Consider the following 16,189-nt stretch of genomic DNA (forward strand, 5'->3'; position numbering starts at 1 on the left):
AGGCTGGACTGCAGTGGCGCGATCTCGGCTCACTGCAACCTCCGCTTCCTAGGTTCAAACGATTCTCCTGCCTCAGCCTCCCGAATAGCTGGGATTACAGGCACGCACCATCACGCCTAGCTAGTTTTTGTATTTTTAATGGAGATGGGGTTTCACCCTGTTGGCCAGGCTGGTCTCAAACTCCTGACCTCAAGTGATTCGCCCGCCCGCCTCGGCCTCCTGCAGTGCTGGAATTACAGGCGTGAGCCACCGCGCCCGGCCAAGTCAAGCATTTCTAGCCGTCGGAAGCCTCAGTCTTCCTGTCTGTCCAATGGGGGTGTGATTTCGGGGACCTCTTACGGGTCCTTATAGTCGCATAGTGGCCCTAGCGCTCTGATTCCCCCTTTCTTCCGCCGCGGTCATGCAGGGCTCTGGCTCTTCGTCCTCTCCTGTCGAGATGATGAAACCCCCTGAGGTAGAAAGGCTCCAGAGTTCTGCCCTCGGGGCCCCTGGTATCTGCAGCGTCTCTGCTGGCAGCTCCCTCACTCCTGAATCACCTCCAGCTGTCGCGTCCTGGGGCTGCGGCCCCCGGCGCCTGAGGTCTGTCTCCTGGCGATCCCGCAGGGGGCGCCCCAGTCCGAGCGCGCCGCCCTCGGGGAGGCGGGAGGGGAGCCTGGGGCGGGCGAGGGCGGGGGTGTCCCGGCTATAAAGCGTGGCCGCCTCCCGCGGCGCTCGGGACAGCCCTACCCCGGGCGGTCGGACGGGCGGGCGCCGGCGGGAGCTTGGGCAGTGCCCGCGGAGAGATCCAGAGCGCTCCGTTCCCCCGGGGTCGGCGCGGGGGCGGGTGGGGGCGCAAGCCCAGGGGATGCTGGGCTCGGTGAAGATGGAGGCCCATGACCTGGCCGAATGGAGCTACTACCCGGAGGCGGGCGAGGTGTGTCCTCGGGGATGGCGGAGCGGGAAGTGGGGGGCAGGTATCGGGGTGTGAGCTCACATGGAGCAGGGACTGGTTGTGGGTTCAAATGGGGGCAAAGGCGTCTAGTTGGACAGCCGAGGAACTGGGAACACGGAGACCAGGTGTGGAAGTCAGGGACCCGGGACGAGGCATGGATGGGAGCGCTGTTTGGGCAGCCTCGCCGCGGCCAGGGCTTAAAAATGGAAGTCAGGAAAATTTAGCCAAGGGTCGGGTCACACCTTAAACTTGGGAGCCGGGTGTTGGGGCCCCAAAAAGCAAGGGATTTATATGAACAAACCAAAGATAGGAATCAGAGTTCCAGGGTAGGGGACAGACTAGGGGGTTTCAGGATGTGAGGTTCAAAGTTGGAGGGAAAGAAAGACTAAAAGATGGAGGAGGAGTCACCATTAAGGGAAGGCTGAGGTGGGAGCTCAGGGCCAGCACACAGTGTTAAAGAACTGGGGTTCGGGGGTAAGGATCAGCTGGTGATCTAAGGCAGGGTCAGAAATAGGGATTGGTGCTCAGGGGTAAGAGATGGGGGTGCTCAGAGATGAAGCTTCGTTTTTGGAGTCTGAAATAACAGGTGGCTTAGAGTTGGGCATCTGGGAGCAGAAGATGTAGCCATCAGCATTGGCAGGAGAGGGGCCGATCTCCACCTCCCCCATCCCTACCCATGACCCTCAGCAGGGACTCCCCAAGTCGGAAGATGGAGAGTTTTAGACTGTGCACCTTCCCCTGCTCCCCGCCAGTCCAGCAACCTCCAGCTATTGCTAAAATTCTCATCCAGTCTCACCTCAGACAAGGCTTCCCTGGAGTAGGGGGTGGCGGCATATTCTAATCCCCTCACCCGGACAGACAGAAAGTCCTTCCTCAAGTCTGACACCCATTCGTCTTGCTGCAACGACCCCTACACCTTAGCTACCTCACTCTATAATCAACGTTGTGAGGTTGTGGGGGCTGGGGGTTGGGTTCTCGGTCTGAGAATTATGGGGGTCTGGACACTCGGACTTCTAACCTGGAAGGGGACTGTGGGCTTCAGGTGGGGTGTGGGGCAGGAATGGCTGGGTTCTCCAAGGAGTCAAGACCTGGTGGCTGCGGGGGCCCCAGCGTGCCTGAGTCTTGGGTCTGGGGCTTGAAACTGTAGGGTGGGACTCCTGGATCCCCAGGCCTCAGGGCTTGGCAAGGCGCCTGGGAGGGGCGAGTCCTGGGTTTGGGGAGGTGTGAGGTGCACGTGGGGTGGGGCAGGGCCAACAGGGAAAGGGATTGGGAGTGTTCAGAGGTGGAGGCAGGGTGGCTGGAGGTATCAGTTGTGAGATGCGGAAGGCAGAGACCCAGGTGGGAAATGGAGGGTTCCAGGTAGTGGGGGTGATCCCAGCTGGACCTCTGGAGAACTCAGTCTGGGGACCTGATTTAAGGGAACCAACTACAGACCAATCATACAAACCAACTACAGTTGTTTTGGGGGCACATCTTAAGTAAATGATGGGGGTCTAGGCAGGAGGGGTTGATATTTGGGGCACAGTCTGAATAGATCCAAGTTTAGGGGACAATTTGTATGGAAATTGTGTCAGAAATTGAAAGATAGCCGGCACAGTGGCTCACACTTGTAATCCCAGCACTTTGGGAGGTCGAAGTGGGAGGATCTCTTGAGCCCAGGAGTTTGAGGCCAGCCTGGGCAACATAGGGAGACCTTGTCTTTAAAAAGAATTTTTTTTTTAATTAGTCAGGCATGCCTGTAGTCTAAGCTACTTGGTTGGGAGGCTGAGGTGGGAGGATCACTTGAGGCTGGGAGTTCGAGCTGCCAGGAGCTGTGATTGTATCAGGGCACTCCAGCCTGGGTGACAGAATGAGACCCTATCTCAAAAAATAATAATAATAATAGTAGAGGGACAGTCTGGAGGTAATCAGCATTTCAGGGCATATTTTGGAAGAGTCAGTATTTGGAGGAATGGAAATGGTTGCGTGATACTGTCTGAGGCTCTCCCCAGCCTTCCCATCAAATAAGCCCACCTCTTCCCCTTGGGTCAGAACAATGGGGAGAGAAATACCTACACTCAGCCAGCAACTGAGAGCTGAGAGGGTCCCCAAACCACTTCTTGCCCATAGCACCCTCCCGCTGGGGTGATGTTAACACTCAAGGCCAGCTTGCTGTCTGGAAAGAACTTGGAAAGTTACCATCCCGGGATATCCCTGTTGGCCTCAGGTTCCTGCAGATCAGCTGGTCCAGCTGCTCCCCCGTTTTAGAGGTGGTTAACTCTGAAGCCCCACACGCAGAACACTAGGGTCCTGGCTTGGGTCTAGGACTAGAAACTTGGCTTCTGGCTTCACACTGCCTTCCCCTGCTCCCTGTCACACCCTTCTCCAGAGACAATAAGGAAATGAAAGAGGAGAAATTCCAGTCTCCTGGTGTGGGGGTGCAGGTCCCCCAAGGGCTTCCCCCCAGTCTCAGCCCCACCCTGTCAGGGGAGATCCGGCTCAGACCCGGACACCAGGGGTTCATCCCAGCCCCGGGGCGTGGGAAAGCCTAGGGTGGATTAGGGCAGCTGGAGTGCTTGAGGTCGGACCTCAAGGAGGACTTCCGGGTGGGTGGGGAGCCAGAAAGGAGGGCCCTGGGGTCCCTATCTGTCTTACTCTGCAATACCAGAGAGCCTGACTGGGTTGCAGAAATGGGGGGTGGAGGTATAGGGGGATTTGGAAACTCTGTGGACCCCTCTAATCCATCACCTTCTCACCTCATCTCTTCTTTTTCTGGGGAGGGGACCCAAAGCCACCAACCCGGGGGAGAGCCTGCATGGGGGAAGGGAGTAACTGTGGCTGCAATTTCACTGTGAGACTTGGGGTGAGGGGGAATGGATTTGTTGAAGGGAGGGAGATAGATAGATAGATAGATAGATAGATAGATAGATACATAGATACATAGATACATAGATAGATAGATTAGATAAATGCATGGATGGATGGATGGATGGATTGATAGGAAGATGGTGGCTGGTCATGGTGGCTCATGACTGTAATCCCAGCACTTTGGGAGGCCGAAGAGGGTGGATCACTTGAGGTCAGGAGTTCAAGACCAGCCTGGCCAACATGGTGAAACCCCGTCTCTACTAAAAATACAAAAATTAGCTGGACATGGTGGCGCATGCCTATAATCCCAGTTACTTGGGAGGCTGAGACAGGAGAATTGCTTGAACCCGGGAGGCAGACGTTGCAGGGAGCCAAGATGGAGCCACTGCACTCCAGCCTGGGTGACAGAGTGAGACTCTATCTCAAAAAAAAAAAAAAAAAAAAGAAAGAAGATGAGCTGAAGGAGGAAGAGAGGTAGGAGTTGGGTGGGAGGGGAGTGGGGTAGAGTCAGGTAGTGAGAAAGAGTGCCAAGGAAGGGAGAAAGAGATGGAAGGATGGAGAGATGGGCCAAGATGGAGGGGAAAGAAAGATGGGAGAGGACTCGGGAGGGGTCGGGCGGGGTGGGCAGGAAGAGCAAAAGAGGTTAGGGAGGAGACAGAAGGGAAAACAATGGAGGGGTGGGGAGGGAGATGGGAGAGGGGAATATGGGTACTAGTACTGAGACAGGTAACACAAAGGCAAAAATAGCCAACAGAGATTCAAAGAGACATGATGAAAGAGCTCCTTGGAGAGACATGAAAAGGAAAGAGCAAAGGATTTCTCGACTGGAACTCAGACTTAGGGTTGAGTTGGTTGCCTCCCCTCCCTGATTCCCTAAGCCACCCTGGCAAGACTTGTTTCTCCCAGGACCTTGTGACCTGCAGAAGCTTACAGTGGTAGGGCCAGACATGCTGGCTCATGGCTCTAATCCCAACACTTTGGGAGGCTGAGGCGGGAGGATCATCTGAGGTCAGGAGTTCGAGACTAGCCTGACCAACATGGCGAAACCCTGCCTTTACTAAAAATACAAAAATTAGCTGAGTGTTATGGTGCGTGCCTGTAATCCCAGCTACTCGGGAGGCTGAGGCAGGAGAATCGCTTGAACCTGGGAGGAAGAGGTTGCAGTGAGCTGAGATCGCACCACTGCACTCCAGCCTGGGCGATAGAGTGAGACTCTGTCTCTAAAAAAAAAAAAAAAAAAAAAAAAGCTTACAGTGGCAGGAGACTAGGTGGTATCCAGTTAACTCACATTTCGTGGCTCTAGCCAGTGCTATATTCCCCCCACCCGCACAGTGCCATGAGACCCCAGGCCTCGGAGGAGGCAGTGGGGAAAGGTCCAGGTGGAGGATGGGGCAGAGAGGATGGGAGACAGTGGTTGAGAAGGGATAAGTAGATACAAAGAAAGAAACAACCTTCCAGCATGCCTATGTTTTGCTGGCGTGTTCTCTTCACTGTTGTGTTCCTGCTAGACTGTTGGCACCACGAGGGCAGGCATTTCTGTCTGTCTTAGTCACTGCTTTTACTTTATTTTATTTTATGATTATTATTTTTTGAGATAGAGTCTTGCTCTGTTGCCCAGGCCGGAATGCAGTGGCACGTCTCAGCTCACCACAACCTCTGCCTCCTGGATTCAAGCAATTCTCCTGCCTCAGCCTCCCTAGTAGCTAGGATTGCAGGCATGTGCCACCACGCCCAGCTAATTTTGTATTTTTAGTAGAGACGGGGTTTTTCCCTGTTGGTCAGGCTGGTCTCGAAAACTCCCAACCTCAAGCGATCCGCCCCGCTCAGCCTCCCAAAGTGCTGGGATTACAGGCTTGAGCCACAGCACCTGGCCTAGTCACTGCGTTTATAGCATGACCCGGAACAGGTCTGGAGCCAGACTGCCTGGTTGCAGAATCCCAGTTCTGCCCCCATTCTTGCTGTGTGACCCCAACAACCTCTCTGGGCCTCAGCTAGCTCAGCTGTAAAATGGGCATCATCATAACACCTCCTCCCATAGTATGGTTGTCAAGGTTAAAGGAGACCATTCTTGTGAAGCGCTTGGAACGGCACCTGGCATAGAGCAGCTAACTGATAAATATTGGTTGAATGAATGAAAGAATATACAGAGGGTTACTTAGAGAGGCACTGCGAGATCTACCGTATTCCATTGACCTAGGATGCACCTTTTTCCCCCACTTGGACATTTCCAAAAATGGGATGCATTTTACAGTCAATGGTGTCCAATGATTTTAACTGAGTGTTTTTCCCATTTGTATTAATATATAAAGTGATGCTGCAGAGGAGTCTTAGATTTGAAGATGTATAGTAAATAGATAAATAATATTATTAGGTTGAAAAATGATTTCTGATATTCAAACATTTTTATGTATAAATGCAGTAATTTTTTATTTTTATTTTTATTTATTTTTTTGAGACAGAGTCTTGCTCTGTCGCCCAGGCTGGAGTGCAGTGGTGCAATCTCGGCTCACTGCAACCTCCACCTCCTGGGTTCAAGCAATTCTCCTGCCTCAGCCTCCTGAGTAGCTGGGACTACAGGCCCCCGCCACCATACCTGGCTATTTTTTGTATTTTTAGTACAGACAGGGTTTCACCATGTTGGCCAGGCTGGTCTCGAACTCCTGACCTCAAGTGATCTGCCTGCCTCGGCCTCCCAAAGTGCTGGGATTACAGGTGTAAGCCACCATGCCTGGCCTAAATACAGTAATTTTATAAGCTAAAAGATTGAAGAGAGCTACACATATATGTTAGATATGTTAGATTATTACAGACTTACAATAACTTTTTTTTTTTTTTTTTTTTTTTTTTTTGAGATGGAGTCTCACTCGGTCACCCAGGCTGGAGTGCAGTGGCGTGATCTCAGCTCACTGCAAGCTCCACCTCTCGGGTTCACACCATTCTCCTGCCTCAGCCTCCCAAGTAGCTGGGACTACAGGTGCCCGCCACCATGCCCAGCTAATTTTGTTTTTGTATTTTTAGTAGAGACGGGGTTTCACCGTGTTGGCCAGAATGGTCTCGATCTCCTGACCTCGTGATCCACCCACCTCGGCCTCCCAAAGTGCTGGGATTCCAGGCGTGAGCCACCGCGTCTGGCCTATAATAACTCCTTATGATTACTAAAATTGAGAACTGCTGATTTACCTAATAAACCAGCAGTTATTAAATTTTTTGATCTCAGGACCACCCTCCCCTTTTTGTTTTTTTTTTTTTTTTTGAGATGGAGTCTTGCTCTGTTGCCCTGGCTGGAGTGTGCAGTGGCACAATCTCAGCTCACTGCAGCCTCAGACTCCTGGGTTCAAGCTATCCTCCTGCCTCAACCTCCTGAGTAGCTGGGATTACAGGCCTGTGCCACAATGCCTGGCTGATTTTTGTATTTTTGGTAGAGACAGGGTTTTGCCATGTTGCCAGGCCGGTCTCAAACTCCTGACCTCAAGTGATCCACCTTCCTCGGCTCCCAAAGTCCTCGGATTACTTTGGGAGGCTGAGGCAGGAGGATTACTCAAGGCCAGGAGTTTGAGAACAGCCTGGGCAACATGATGAATCCCCGTCTCTACTAAAAATACAAAAAAATTAGCTGGGTGTGCGGTGCATGCCTGTAATCCCAGCTACTTGGGAGGCTGAGGCATGATAATAGCTTGAACTTGGGAGGTGGAGGTTGCAGTGAGCCAAGATTGTGCCACTCCACTCCAGCCTGGGCAACAGAGCGAAACTCCGTCTCTAAATAAATAAATAATCCGGGTGTGGTGGTGCACGCCTGTAATCCCAGCTACTTAGGTGACTGAGGCAGGAGGATCACTTGAGCCCCAGAGTTTGAGGCTACAGTGAGCTGTGATTTCACCACTGCACTTCAGCCTGAGTGACAGAGCGAGACCCTGTGGACAAAAAAAAAAAAATTATTTAGGGGTCCAAACAGTTTCTGTTGATGTGGGTTATGTCTATCTACGTTTACGGTATTTACAATTAAAACTGAGAAATGTTAAAAAAACATGTATTAATTCATTTAAAAATAGCAATCATTTGTTAGTGTAAAAGATTTTTATTAAAAAAATCAAATTTCAAAAAATTTAGTCAAAAGAGTGACACTGTTTTCCATTTTTGCAAATCAAGTCTGGCCCAGTGGAAGACAGCTGGATTCTCCTGGTTGCTTCTGCATTCTCTCTGTTGGAATATCAACACCCTCTGGAAAACTCCACTGTACACTTCATGAGAAAGAGAGTGAAAAGGGCTAATAATAACTTAGGATTGCAGGCACGGTGGCTCCCGCCTGTAATCTCAGCACTTTGGGAGGCCGAGGTGGGCAGATCACAAGGCCAGGAGTTCAAGACCAGCCTGGCCAACATGGAGAAACCCCGTCTCTACTAAAAATACAAAAAGAAAAAAAAAAAAAAGGCTGGTGTGGTGGCGCACACCTGTAATCCCAGCTGCTCTGGAGGCTGAGGCAGGAGAATTGGTTGAGCCCAGGAGGCGGAAGTTGCATTGAGGCGAGATCACACCACTGCACTTCAGCCTGGGCGACAGAGCAAGACTCTGCCTCGAAAAAAAAAAAAATAGCATTATTTTGAAAATAGTTTTGACTTCGTGGACATCCTCGAAGGGTTTCAGAGACCCCCCTGGGAGTCCCGAACCCTGGAGAATCACTTAAAGGATGACGTTGAGTGTATGGGAGCATGGTGGGTGGGAAAGCAGGGGGCAGAAAGGGTGTGTCCAGGGAGTGAGGAGAGACCTTGAGAGACTGCTTTCTACAGATAGAGGTAATGATGAAAGCAATTTGTAGAGGAGGCAAGATGGACAGACAGATGGACACGCAGTGGGTCCTGGGATCCTTCGCTGACCAGCAGAGTGGAGCCCCACTGACCCCTTTCATCTTTCCCTCTAGGTCTACTCTCCGGTGACCCCAGTGCCCACCATGGCCCCCCTCAACTCCTACATGACCCTGAACCCTCTAAGCTCTCCCTATCCCCCTGGGGGGCTCCCTGCCTCCCCACTGCCCTCAGGACCCCTGGCACCCCCAGCACCCGCAGCACCCCTGGGGCCCACCTTCCCAGGCCTGGGTGTCAGTGGTGGCAGCGGCAGCTCAGGGTACGGGGCCCCGGGTCCTGGGCTGGTGCACGGGAAGGAGATGCCGAAGGGGTATCGGCGGCCCCTGGCACACGCCAAGCCACCGTATTCCTACATCTCGCTCATCACCATGGCCATCCAGCAGGCACCGGGCAAGATGCTGACCTTGAGTGAAATCTACCAGTGGATCATGGACCTCTTCCCTTACTATCGGGAGAATCAGCAGCGCTGGCAGAACTCCATTCGCCACTCGCTGTCTTTCAACGACTGCTTCGTCAAGGTGGCGCGTTCCCCAGACAAGCCTGGCAAGGGCTCCTACTGGGCCCTGCACCCCAGCTCAGGGAATATGTTTGAGAACGGCTGCTACCTGCGCCGCCAGAAGCGCTTCAAGTTGGAGGAGAAGGTGAAGAAAGGGGGCAGTGGGGCTGCCACCACCACCAGGAACGGGACAGGGTCTGCTGCCTCGACCACCACCCCCGCGGCCACAGCCACCTCCCCGCCCCAGCCCCCGCCTCCAGCCCCCGAGCCTGAGGCCCAGGGCGGGGAAGATGTGGGGGCTCTGGACTGTGGCTCACCCCCTTCCTCCACACCCTATTTCACTGGCCTGGAGCTCCCAGGGGAGTTGAAGCTGGACGCACCCTACAACTTCAACCACCCTTTCTCCATCAACAACCTAATGTCAGAACAGACACCAGCACCTCCCAAACTGGACGTGGGGTTTGGGGGCTACGGGGCTGAGGGTGGGGAGCCTGGAGTCTACTATCAGGGCCTCTATTCCCGCTCTTTGCTTAACGCATCCTAGCAGGGGTTGGGAACATGGTGGTGGATATGGCTGGAGCTCACACCACGAAGCTCTTGGGGCCTGATCCTTCTGGTGACACTTCACTTGTCCCATTGGTTAACATCTGGGTGGGTCTATTACTTACTCTGATGACTGCTGTTTCAGTGGGCATGGTGTTGATCCACGGGGTACTGTGATAACCACCATGGATACATTTTGGTGGCCCACTGGGTACTGTGAGGACTGCTACACTGATTGATGTTATTGGCTGATCCACTGCATGGTTTGATGGCCACCATCTCGGTTGGCCCTTTGGGTGTGATGGTGATAGCATTTCAGTGACATCTTCTTTGGCCCCCCCATTAGGTGCTGTGCCCACTTCTTTTTTGGTGTACTTGGCACAGTAGGTGCCAAGTTGGCCACCATTCTGTGTAACACCTTTTTTGGCCCATTGGGTGCTTTGATGGACATCATACTGGGTAGGTGACAATGTCAGTGGGCCACCAAGTGCCATGATGGCTGCTGCAGCCCCATGTTGGCTATGTCGTCACCATTCTCTTTGGCATGGGTTGGGTAGGGGATGGAGGTGAGAATACTCCTTGGTTTTCTCTGAAGCCCACCCTTTCCCCCAACTCTGGTCCAGGAGAAACCAGAAAAGGCTGGTTAGGGTGTGGGGAATTTCTACTGAAGTCTGATTCTTGCCCGGAAAGCAGGGTACTGGCTGTGTTTAATCATTAAAGGTACCATGTCCGCCTCTTACTGAATGTCTCTTTTCCTTGGCCAGTGGGCCCTGTGGGGCTTGAACACCTGAATTTCTGCTCCTGTGTCCCTTCTGCTTCCTATCCCTAAGAGCTGGCTGCCTCTGGGGGAGGAGTTGGGGGAGGCATCGACCTGACCTTTGGCTCTTTGCTGTCCCTGACCCCAAGGACAGTTTGCTCACAGATAGCAGCCCCCACAGCAGTGGGGCCAGAGCAGCAGGGGGAGGTGGCTCTGCAGTGACCAAGGCCATCTCCCCACCCCCACTTCTCAGACATACACACAGACCTCTACCTCTGAGGCTCTGGAAGCCTAATGGCTGAATAATCTTTGGCTAAGCTGGGGAGGAGGAAAAAGGACAGATGAGGTGTCAGTTCAATGACTGGAGATCGTGCACATGTTGGAGTTTATCTGCGTGTGTGTGTGTGTGTGTGTGTGTGCGTGCACGCGTGCTGTGTGTCATAGGATAGCCCTATGCCTATTGGGGTCCTCATGGTCTACCGCAGGGTGTTGTCTGTTGTCGGTATCCCTTGATTGTGTAGGTTTGTGTGTCTGTTCATACCCTGGGTATATGCTTACTTGCCCTGGGTGGCTGGGAATATCAGACTCTTGTGTATGTATTTTTTTTTTTTTTGAGACAGGGTCTCGCTCTGTTGCCCAGGCTGGAGTGTGTGGTACAATCTTGGCTCACGGCAACCTCCACCTCCTGGGTTCAAGTAATTCTCTTGCCTCAGCCTCCCGAGTAGCTAGGATTACAGGTGCCCACCAAGACACCTGGCTAATTTTTGTATTTTTAGTAGAGACAGCGTTTCACCATGTTGACCAAGCTGTTCTCAAACTCCTGACCTCAAGTGATCCGCCCACCTCAGGCTCCCAAAGTGCTGGGATTTCAGGCGTGAGCCACCGTGCCCTGCCTTTTGTGTATGTCTTTATTGTGTTGTGTGTGTGGTTCTCTGTGTGCACCTATCCCTGGGTCCCTCTGGGTCTCACACTGTGTTACGTGTGTGTCTATATGTCATTCTCTGCCTAACTCACTGCCTCAGAGAGTGTGTGTGTGGAATGACATGCATATGGCAGGGCTGGCTGTTCTTGTGTATTCTATATGTATCTCTGTGAGTCCATGTATTTCTGCATGCTTAAAAGAAAACATGTAGTCTGGGTGTGGTGGCTTATGCCTATAACCCCAGCACTTTGGGAAGTCGAGGTGGGTGGATCACTTGAGGTCAGGAGTTCGAGACCAGCCTGGCCAACATGGCGAAGTTGGCCTAAAAATGCTCTACTAAAACACAATAATTAGGCCGGGCGTGGAGGCTCACGCCTGTAGTCCCAGCTACTCAGGAGGCTGAGGCAGGAGAATTGCTTGAACCCAGGAGGCAGAGATTGCAATGAGCCGAAGGTTGCAGTGAGCCAAGATTGCACTGCTGCACTCCAGCCTGGGAGACAGAGCAAGACTCTGACTCAAAGAAAAAAAAAAAAAAAGAAAGCACGTGTGTTTGTGTGTGTCTGATGGCTGCCTTTGCTGTGTACTTGTCACTGTTGCATTTGCATGTGAACGTGTGTGGAGAGTAGGCTGGCCTGGTGTCTGTCATTTTTGCAGGAGGGTGTGCGGGGAAGGAACTGTGTCCTCCTTCAGCCACTGTGAGCCTCTGGGTTTGGGATCTGTGTTTCTGTCCCCCAGGTCTCTCCTGTGACTCTGAGTCTGCCTGTCTGTTGCTCAGATTGGCTGTCCCGGAAACACAACTGTGCACCTCCCACCCCTCCTTTCAGAATGGAAACTGAGGCCCAGATGGGATGGGACTGGGCTAAGGTCATTCAGCAGGGCTGGAGCGGGTGGGCAAGGTTGATCTGATTCTGTCTTTTCCTTACCTGTCATCTGCCTTCCCTGGTTGCTGGCTCTCTGGTTGCTCATTCATTTATTCAGTCAGCCCGCCAGCCATTCAGTCATTTGAAGACCAAAGACTTTGTCTGATCCACCTGTGTGTGTGTGTGTGTGTGTGTGTATGAGCGCACACGCGCATGCATGCACACCAGTGTGATGTGTCTTTCAGTTTCTGTGGGTCCATCTTTCTCCTTGTCTCTTAGTGTCCTTTTTTTCCTCTTTTTCTTTCCCTCCCTCCCTCCCTCCCTTCCTTCCTTTTTTTTTTTTTTTTTTTTTTTTTGACAGGGTCTTGCTCTATCACCCATGCTGGAGTGCAGTGGCGCAATCACAGCTCACTGTAGTGTCAACCTTCCGGGCTCAAGCTATCCTCCTTTCTCAGCCTCTCGAGTAGCTAGGACTACAGGTGCGCACCACCACGCCTGGCTAATTTTTTAATTTTTTATAGAGAAGGGGCCTCCCTGTGTTGCCCGTGCTATTCTTGAACTCCTGGCCTCAAGCAATCCTCCCACCTCAGCCTCCCGAAGTGCTGAGATTAAAGACCTGAGCCACTGAGCCTGGCCAGTGTCATTTCTTTCTGTATCAATCTGTCCCTCACCCTCTTTCTGTGACTTTATCTGTGTTTCTTGGTTTCTTTGAGTTGCTGGTGCTGTCTCTGTGTGTCTGTCTCTCCTATGGCTCACCTCATGCTCTCTCTCTCTCTCCCCCCTCACCCGGCCCCCACCTTTTCTTTATACTGCCTTGATTCCCCTCCTCCCTCCACCTGGGTCTCTGGGTTTCTCCCTCCTTCTCTCAGAGTGACTCTTTCCTGGGGTCCGTCTCCCCCCACTCCTTTCCTGGATCTCTGGTCTCTCTTTCTCTGGCCTCCATCCCTCTCCCAGCTCTCTGGGTTTCCGCCTCTACCTGCCACCTCGCAGGCCAGGCCCTCTATTCCTGTCGCTGCGCCCCGCCTTGCCGGCTGCGTGTCACCCCCGCCCCCTGCCGCGCTGGCTCCCCGTCCGTCCCACCAGCCTCGCTGTCCTGGGCAGGCCGGGGAATTCCTCCCGGTTCCTGGAAAAAACAACTGGGGCCGAGAGAAAGGCCCTCAGTCTCCCCAGGCACCCGCCCCCCTCCCTCGGGCCTGGGGGTCTCTCCCGGAGTCGGCCAGCCCGAGGCAGGAAGCCCTGCGGTTTCTGGCTTCTCCCAGGCGGCCTCCGGATCTGGCCCCCGCCCCCCCGGCCAACAGCCCAAATATTATTCCGCGGGAGGAGTCGGTGGTGGCGGGAGGAGGCCCAGGCTGAAAGAGGCTTTCAGGGCGGCCAGGCCTGGGGCTTCCTGTCCCCAGGCTCGGGCCTCAGGCCGCCCCAGTGGGGACCTCAGGTGGCCGGAGGGGTGGGGTGTTGTTGTAGGGTCCTCGGGGGAGGGTGGGGCCATCCGTCGGGGTGTCTGGTGGCCACCAGCTCTGCTGGCGTGGGCAGTTGTGACCCCCACCCCAGGGACAGCCGGCTGATGTCCAGCGTGGAAAAGTACCACGGTCAGACATGGGACGCATGGACAGACACGGGACGCCACGAATCAGGGATGTGGGGTGGCTATGGGGACACAGGCGGCCCTGGGCTGTGGGCCTAAGGTGACATGGTCCAGGGGAGGGGCCTGTGGGTTGGAGCAGAGGCTGGGGCAGGGTCGCAGCTGTGGGCAGAGGGCTGTCAGCATTAGGAGGTATGAGATGATGATGATGATGATGGTGATGATGGTGATTAGGATAATTAAAAGCTCCTAGGGCTTCCCACGAGTCAGGGATTGTGTTAGCACCTTACGGAACTAATGGGCTCTATCCCTCCCGCTCCCCCCAACTTTACTGTTGAATGAAACTGAGGCACAGAGAGGTGGAGTAACTTGCACAGATAATGAGTGGGGTGCTAAGGCATGAACCCAGGCAGTCTGGGCCCAGAGTCAGTGCCCCTAAGCAGCCCGCTGTTCTGCAGGATGGGAGGGGACAGTGGCAGCGCAGCACAGTCCTGGGGTCCCAAGCCCTCCCTGGCAGGCACCCCCACTCTCCGCCACAGCCTGCCATATGGGAGGAGGTGGGTTCCCGGAAGCCACATACTCACTGGTGACCAGGTGGTTCACAGCTAGGTAGGACATGTGTGTCTAAGCGGTTTGTCACTGGGCTTTATTCCCATGTCTTGCTGTCAGCGTCTCAATGTCACTGTGTCCGTGGGCTCGTGTGTTGCTCCATGTGTGTCTCTGTTGAGCGCGGGAGTGTGTGTGCCTAGACACCTCTATGCTGGTGTCCATTGCTGGGTTTGTGTTGGTGTCACTGACTGTCTCACCATGTACACGTGTAGGTGACTGTTCTGCCATTGTCTTCTTTGTGGCCATCACCATGTTCTCTGTGTCTGTTCATCGCTGTGTGCTTTGTCACTGTGCCTCTGTGCCAGACAACACTTTTGCCTGTCATGTTTTCTGTGAGCATGCATCAGTGTGTCTGTCGCCGTGTCTGTGACAGTGTGTCTCTGTGACTGTTTACGTCTCTGTCACTCTGGACCTGTCACTGTGGCTCTGTCTATATCTGTCACTGTGTGTCACCGTGTGTGTCCCTCTATGTGTCACCATCTACCCAGGTGTCACCGTGCATGTGTTACTCATCGCCCAGGCCACAGGTGGGTGTGTCGGGCCCACTGGTGCCAGGGCTGTGGCCCAGCCCCTCCCACCCTTGCTGACCGTGGGCCAGGCTGGGCGCCTATTTGCAATCCTGCCCCAGGTAAACACCAAGATCCGGAACCCAAGGGCCACCTCCCTCACCTCCGCCCCTGCCCCTCAGCCTGTTCTGGGCTGGACCAGAACCCTGCAGACAGTGTGCCCCAGACTGGAAATGGGCCCTGACCCTCCCCCAACCCTGGGCACCAGCCTCCCCAAGCCTTCAGCCTCAACTCTCTGTCTGCCTGTCTGCTTCTCTCTCTCACACTGCGTGTCGATTTCTCTTGTTTCTTTTTGTCCCTGCTTCCTCTCACCTGGGCTTCTCTATGGCTCTGCCTCTCTCTGGAATGACCCTTGTCTTCATTCTGTCACTGTCCCTCTCCCTGTGGCTCTTTCTGTCTCTCTGCAGATAAGTTCCATTTCTCTGGATGTTCGGCTGATGTGTCTCCATTTGAGTCCGACTGCTTCATGACACTTGCTTTCTATCTAATGCTGGCACTGTCTCCATAAGTCTGTTTCTGCCCCACTTTGTAAGTTTCTCCCTCTCCTTCTCTCTGTCCACTGTCTCTCTATCTGAGCCTCTTAGTTTTGGGCACTATCTCTGTGGGTCTCTGAGCCACCAGCCCCCACAGGGGCAGACTGCCATGCCAGGACCCTTAGGGGAGTGTGTGGCCCCCAGCCTCCCCCAACCAGCATGCTGGTGCATATATATATAAAAACGTATATGTGCGTTATTATTTATATCTATACCCAGGAAGGAGGGGAAGACACTGGGGCCTTTGTGTAGCCACTGCCCGCCTGCCCGCCACTCTTCTCCCTTCGTCCCTGCCACCCGCCCACCTCCACTCCCCCTGCACAGAAAGGTTCCTGTGGGGCCTGCCAGCTTCCTCTGCCTGAGGTGTGAGTGGGCACGCCACGGGTGAGGCAGGCAGGAAGGCCTGGGGGATTTTTCCAGCCCCAGGAAGCTTTCCGGGTGGGGAGGGTTCTGGAAGGAATGGGAGTTCTCAGCAGGGCTACTGTGGGTCTATGTGGATCTGCTGTCCCCGAGTGTCCCCGGGCCCTGAGCTGGCCTCTCCCTGGGGGTCTCTGAGCCTGTCTGTCCATCTAGATGCCATTCTGACGTTTTCTCTGTTGGTTTGGGGTCTCACTCACACATGCACGCACAGTCATCGGGCATTTGTGTTAGGCTCCGTGTTGAGAACACACAGATAAATGTCGGTCC

The 16,189-nt window shown here is 53.8% G+C and overlaps 1 protein-coding gene across 1 annotated transcript; it reads left to right on the plus strand.

Moving 5' to 3' along the window:
- Positions 1 to 647: 647 nt before the first annotated feature.
- Positions 648 to 10,415, plus strand: FOXA3 (forkhead box A3). Its single transcript, XM_003277598.1, has 2 exons — positions 648 to 913; positions 8,694 to 10,415. Exons 1-2 carry the CDS (start codon positions 845 to 847, stop codon positions 9,675 to 9,677), a joined length of 1,053 nt encoding a protein of 350 aa, XP_003277646.1. The 5' UTR covers positions 648 to 844; the 3' UTR covers positions 9,678 to 10,415.
- The last annotated feature ends 5,774 nt before the right edge of the window (positions 10,416 to 16,189 follow it).

This window comes from Nomascus leucogenys, chromosome 17, assembly GCF_006542625.1.
Source record: "Nomascus leucogenys isolate Asia chromosome 17, Asia_NLE_v1, whole genome shotgun sequence".
Taxonomy (NCBI): domain Eukaryota; kingdom Metazoa; phylum Chordata; class Mammalia; order Primates; family Hylobatidae; genus Nomascus; species Nomascus leucogenys.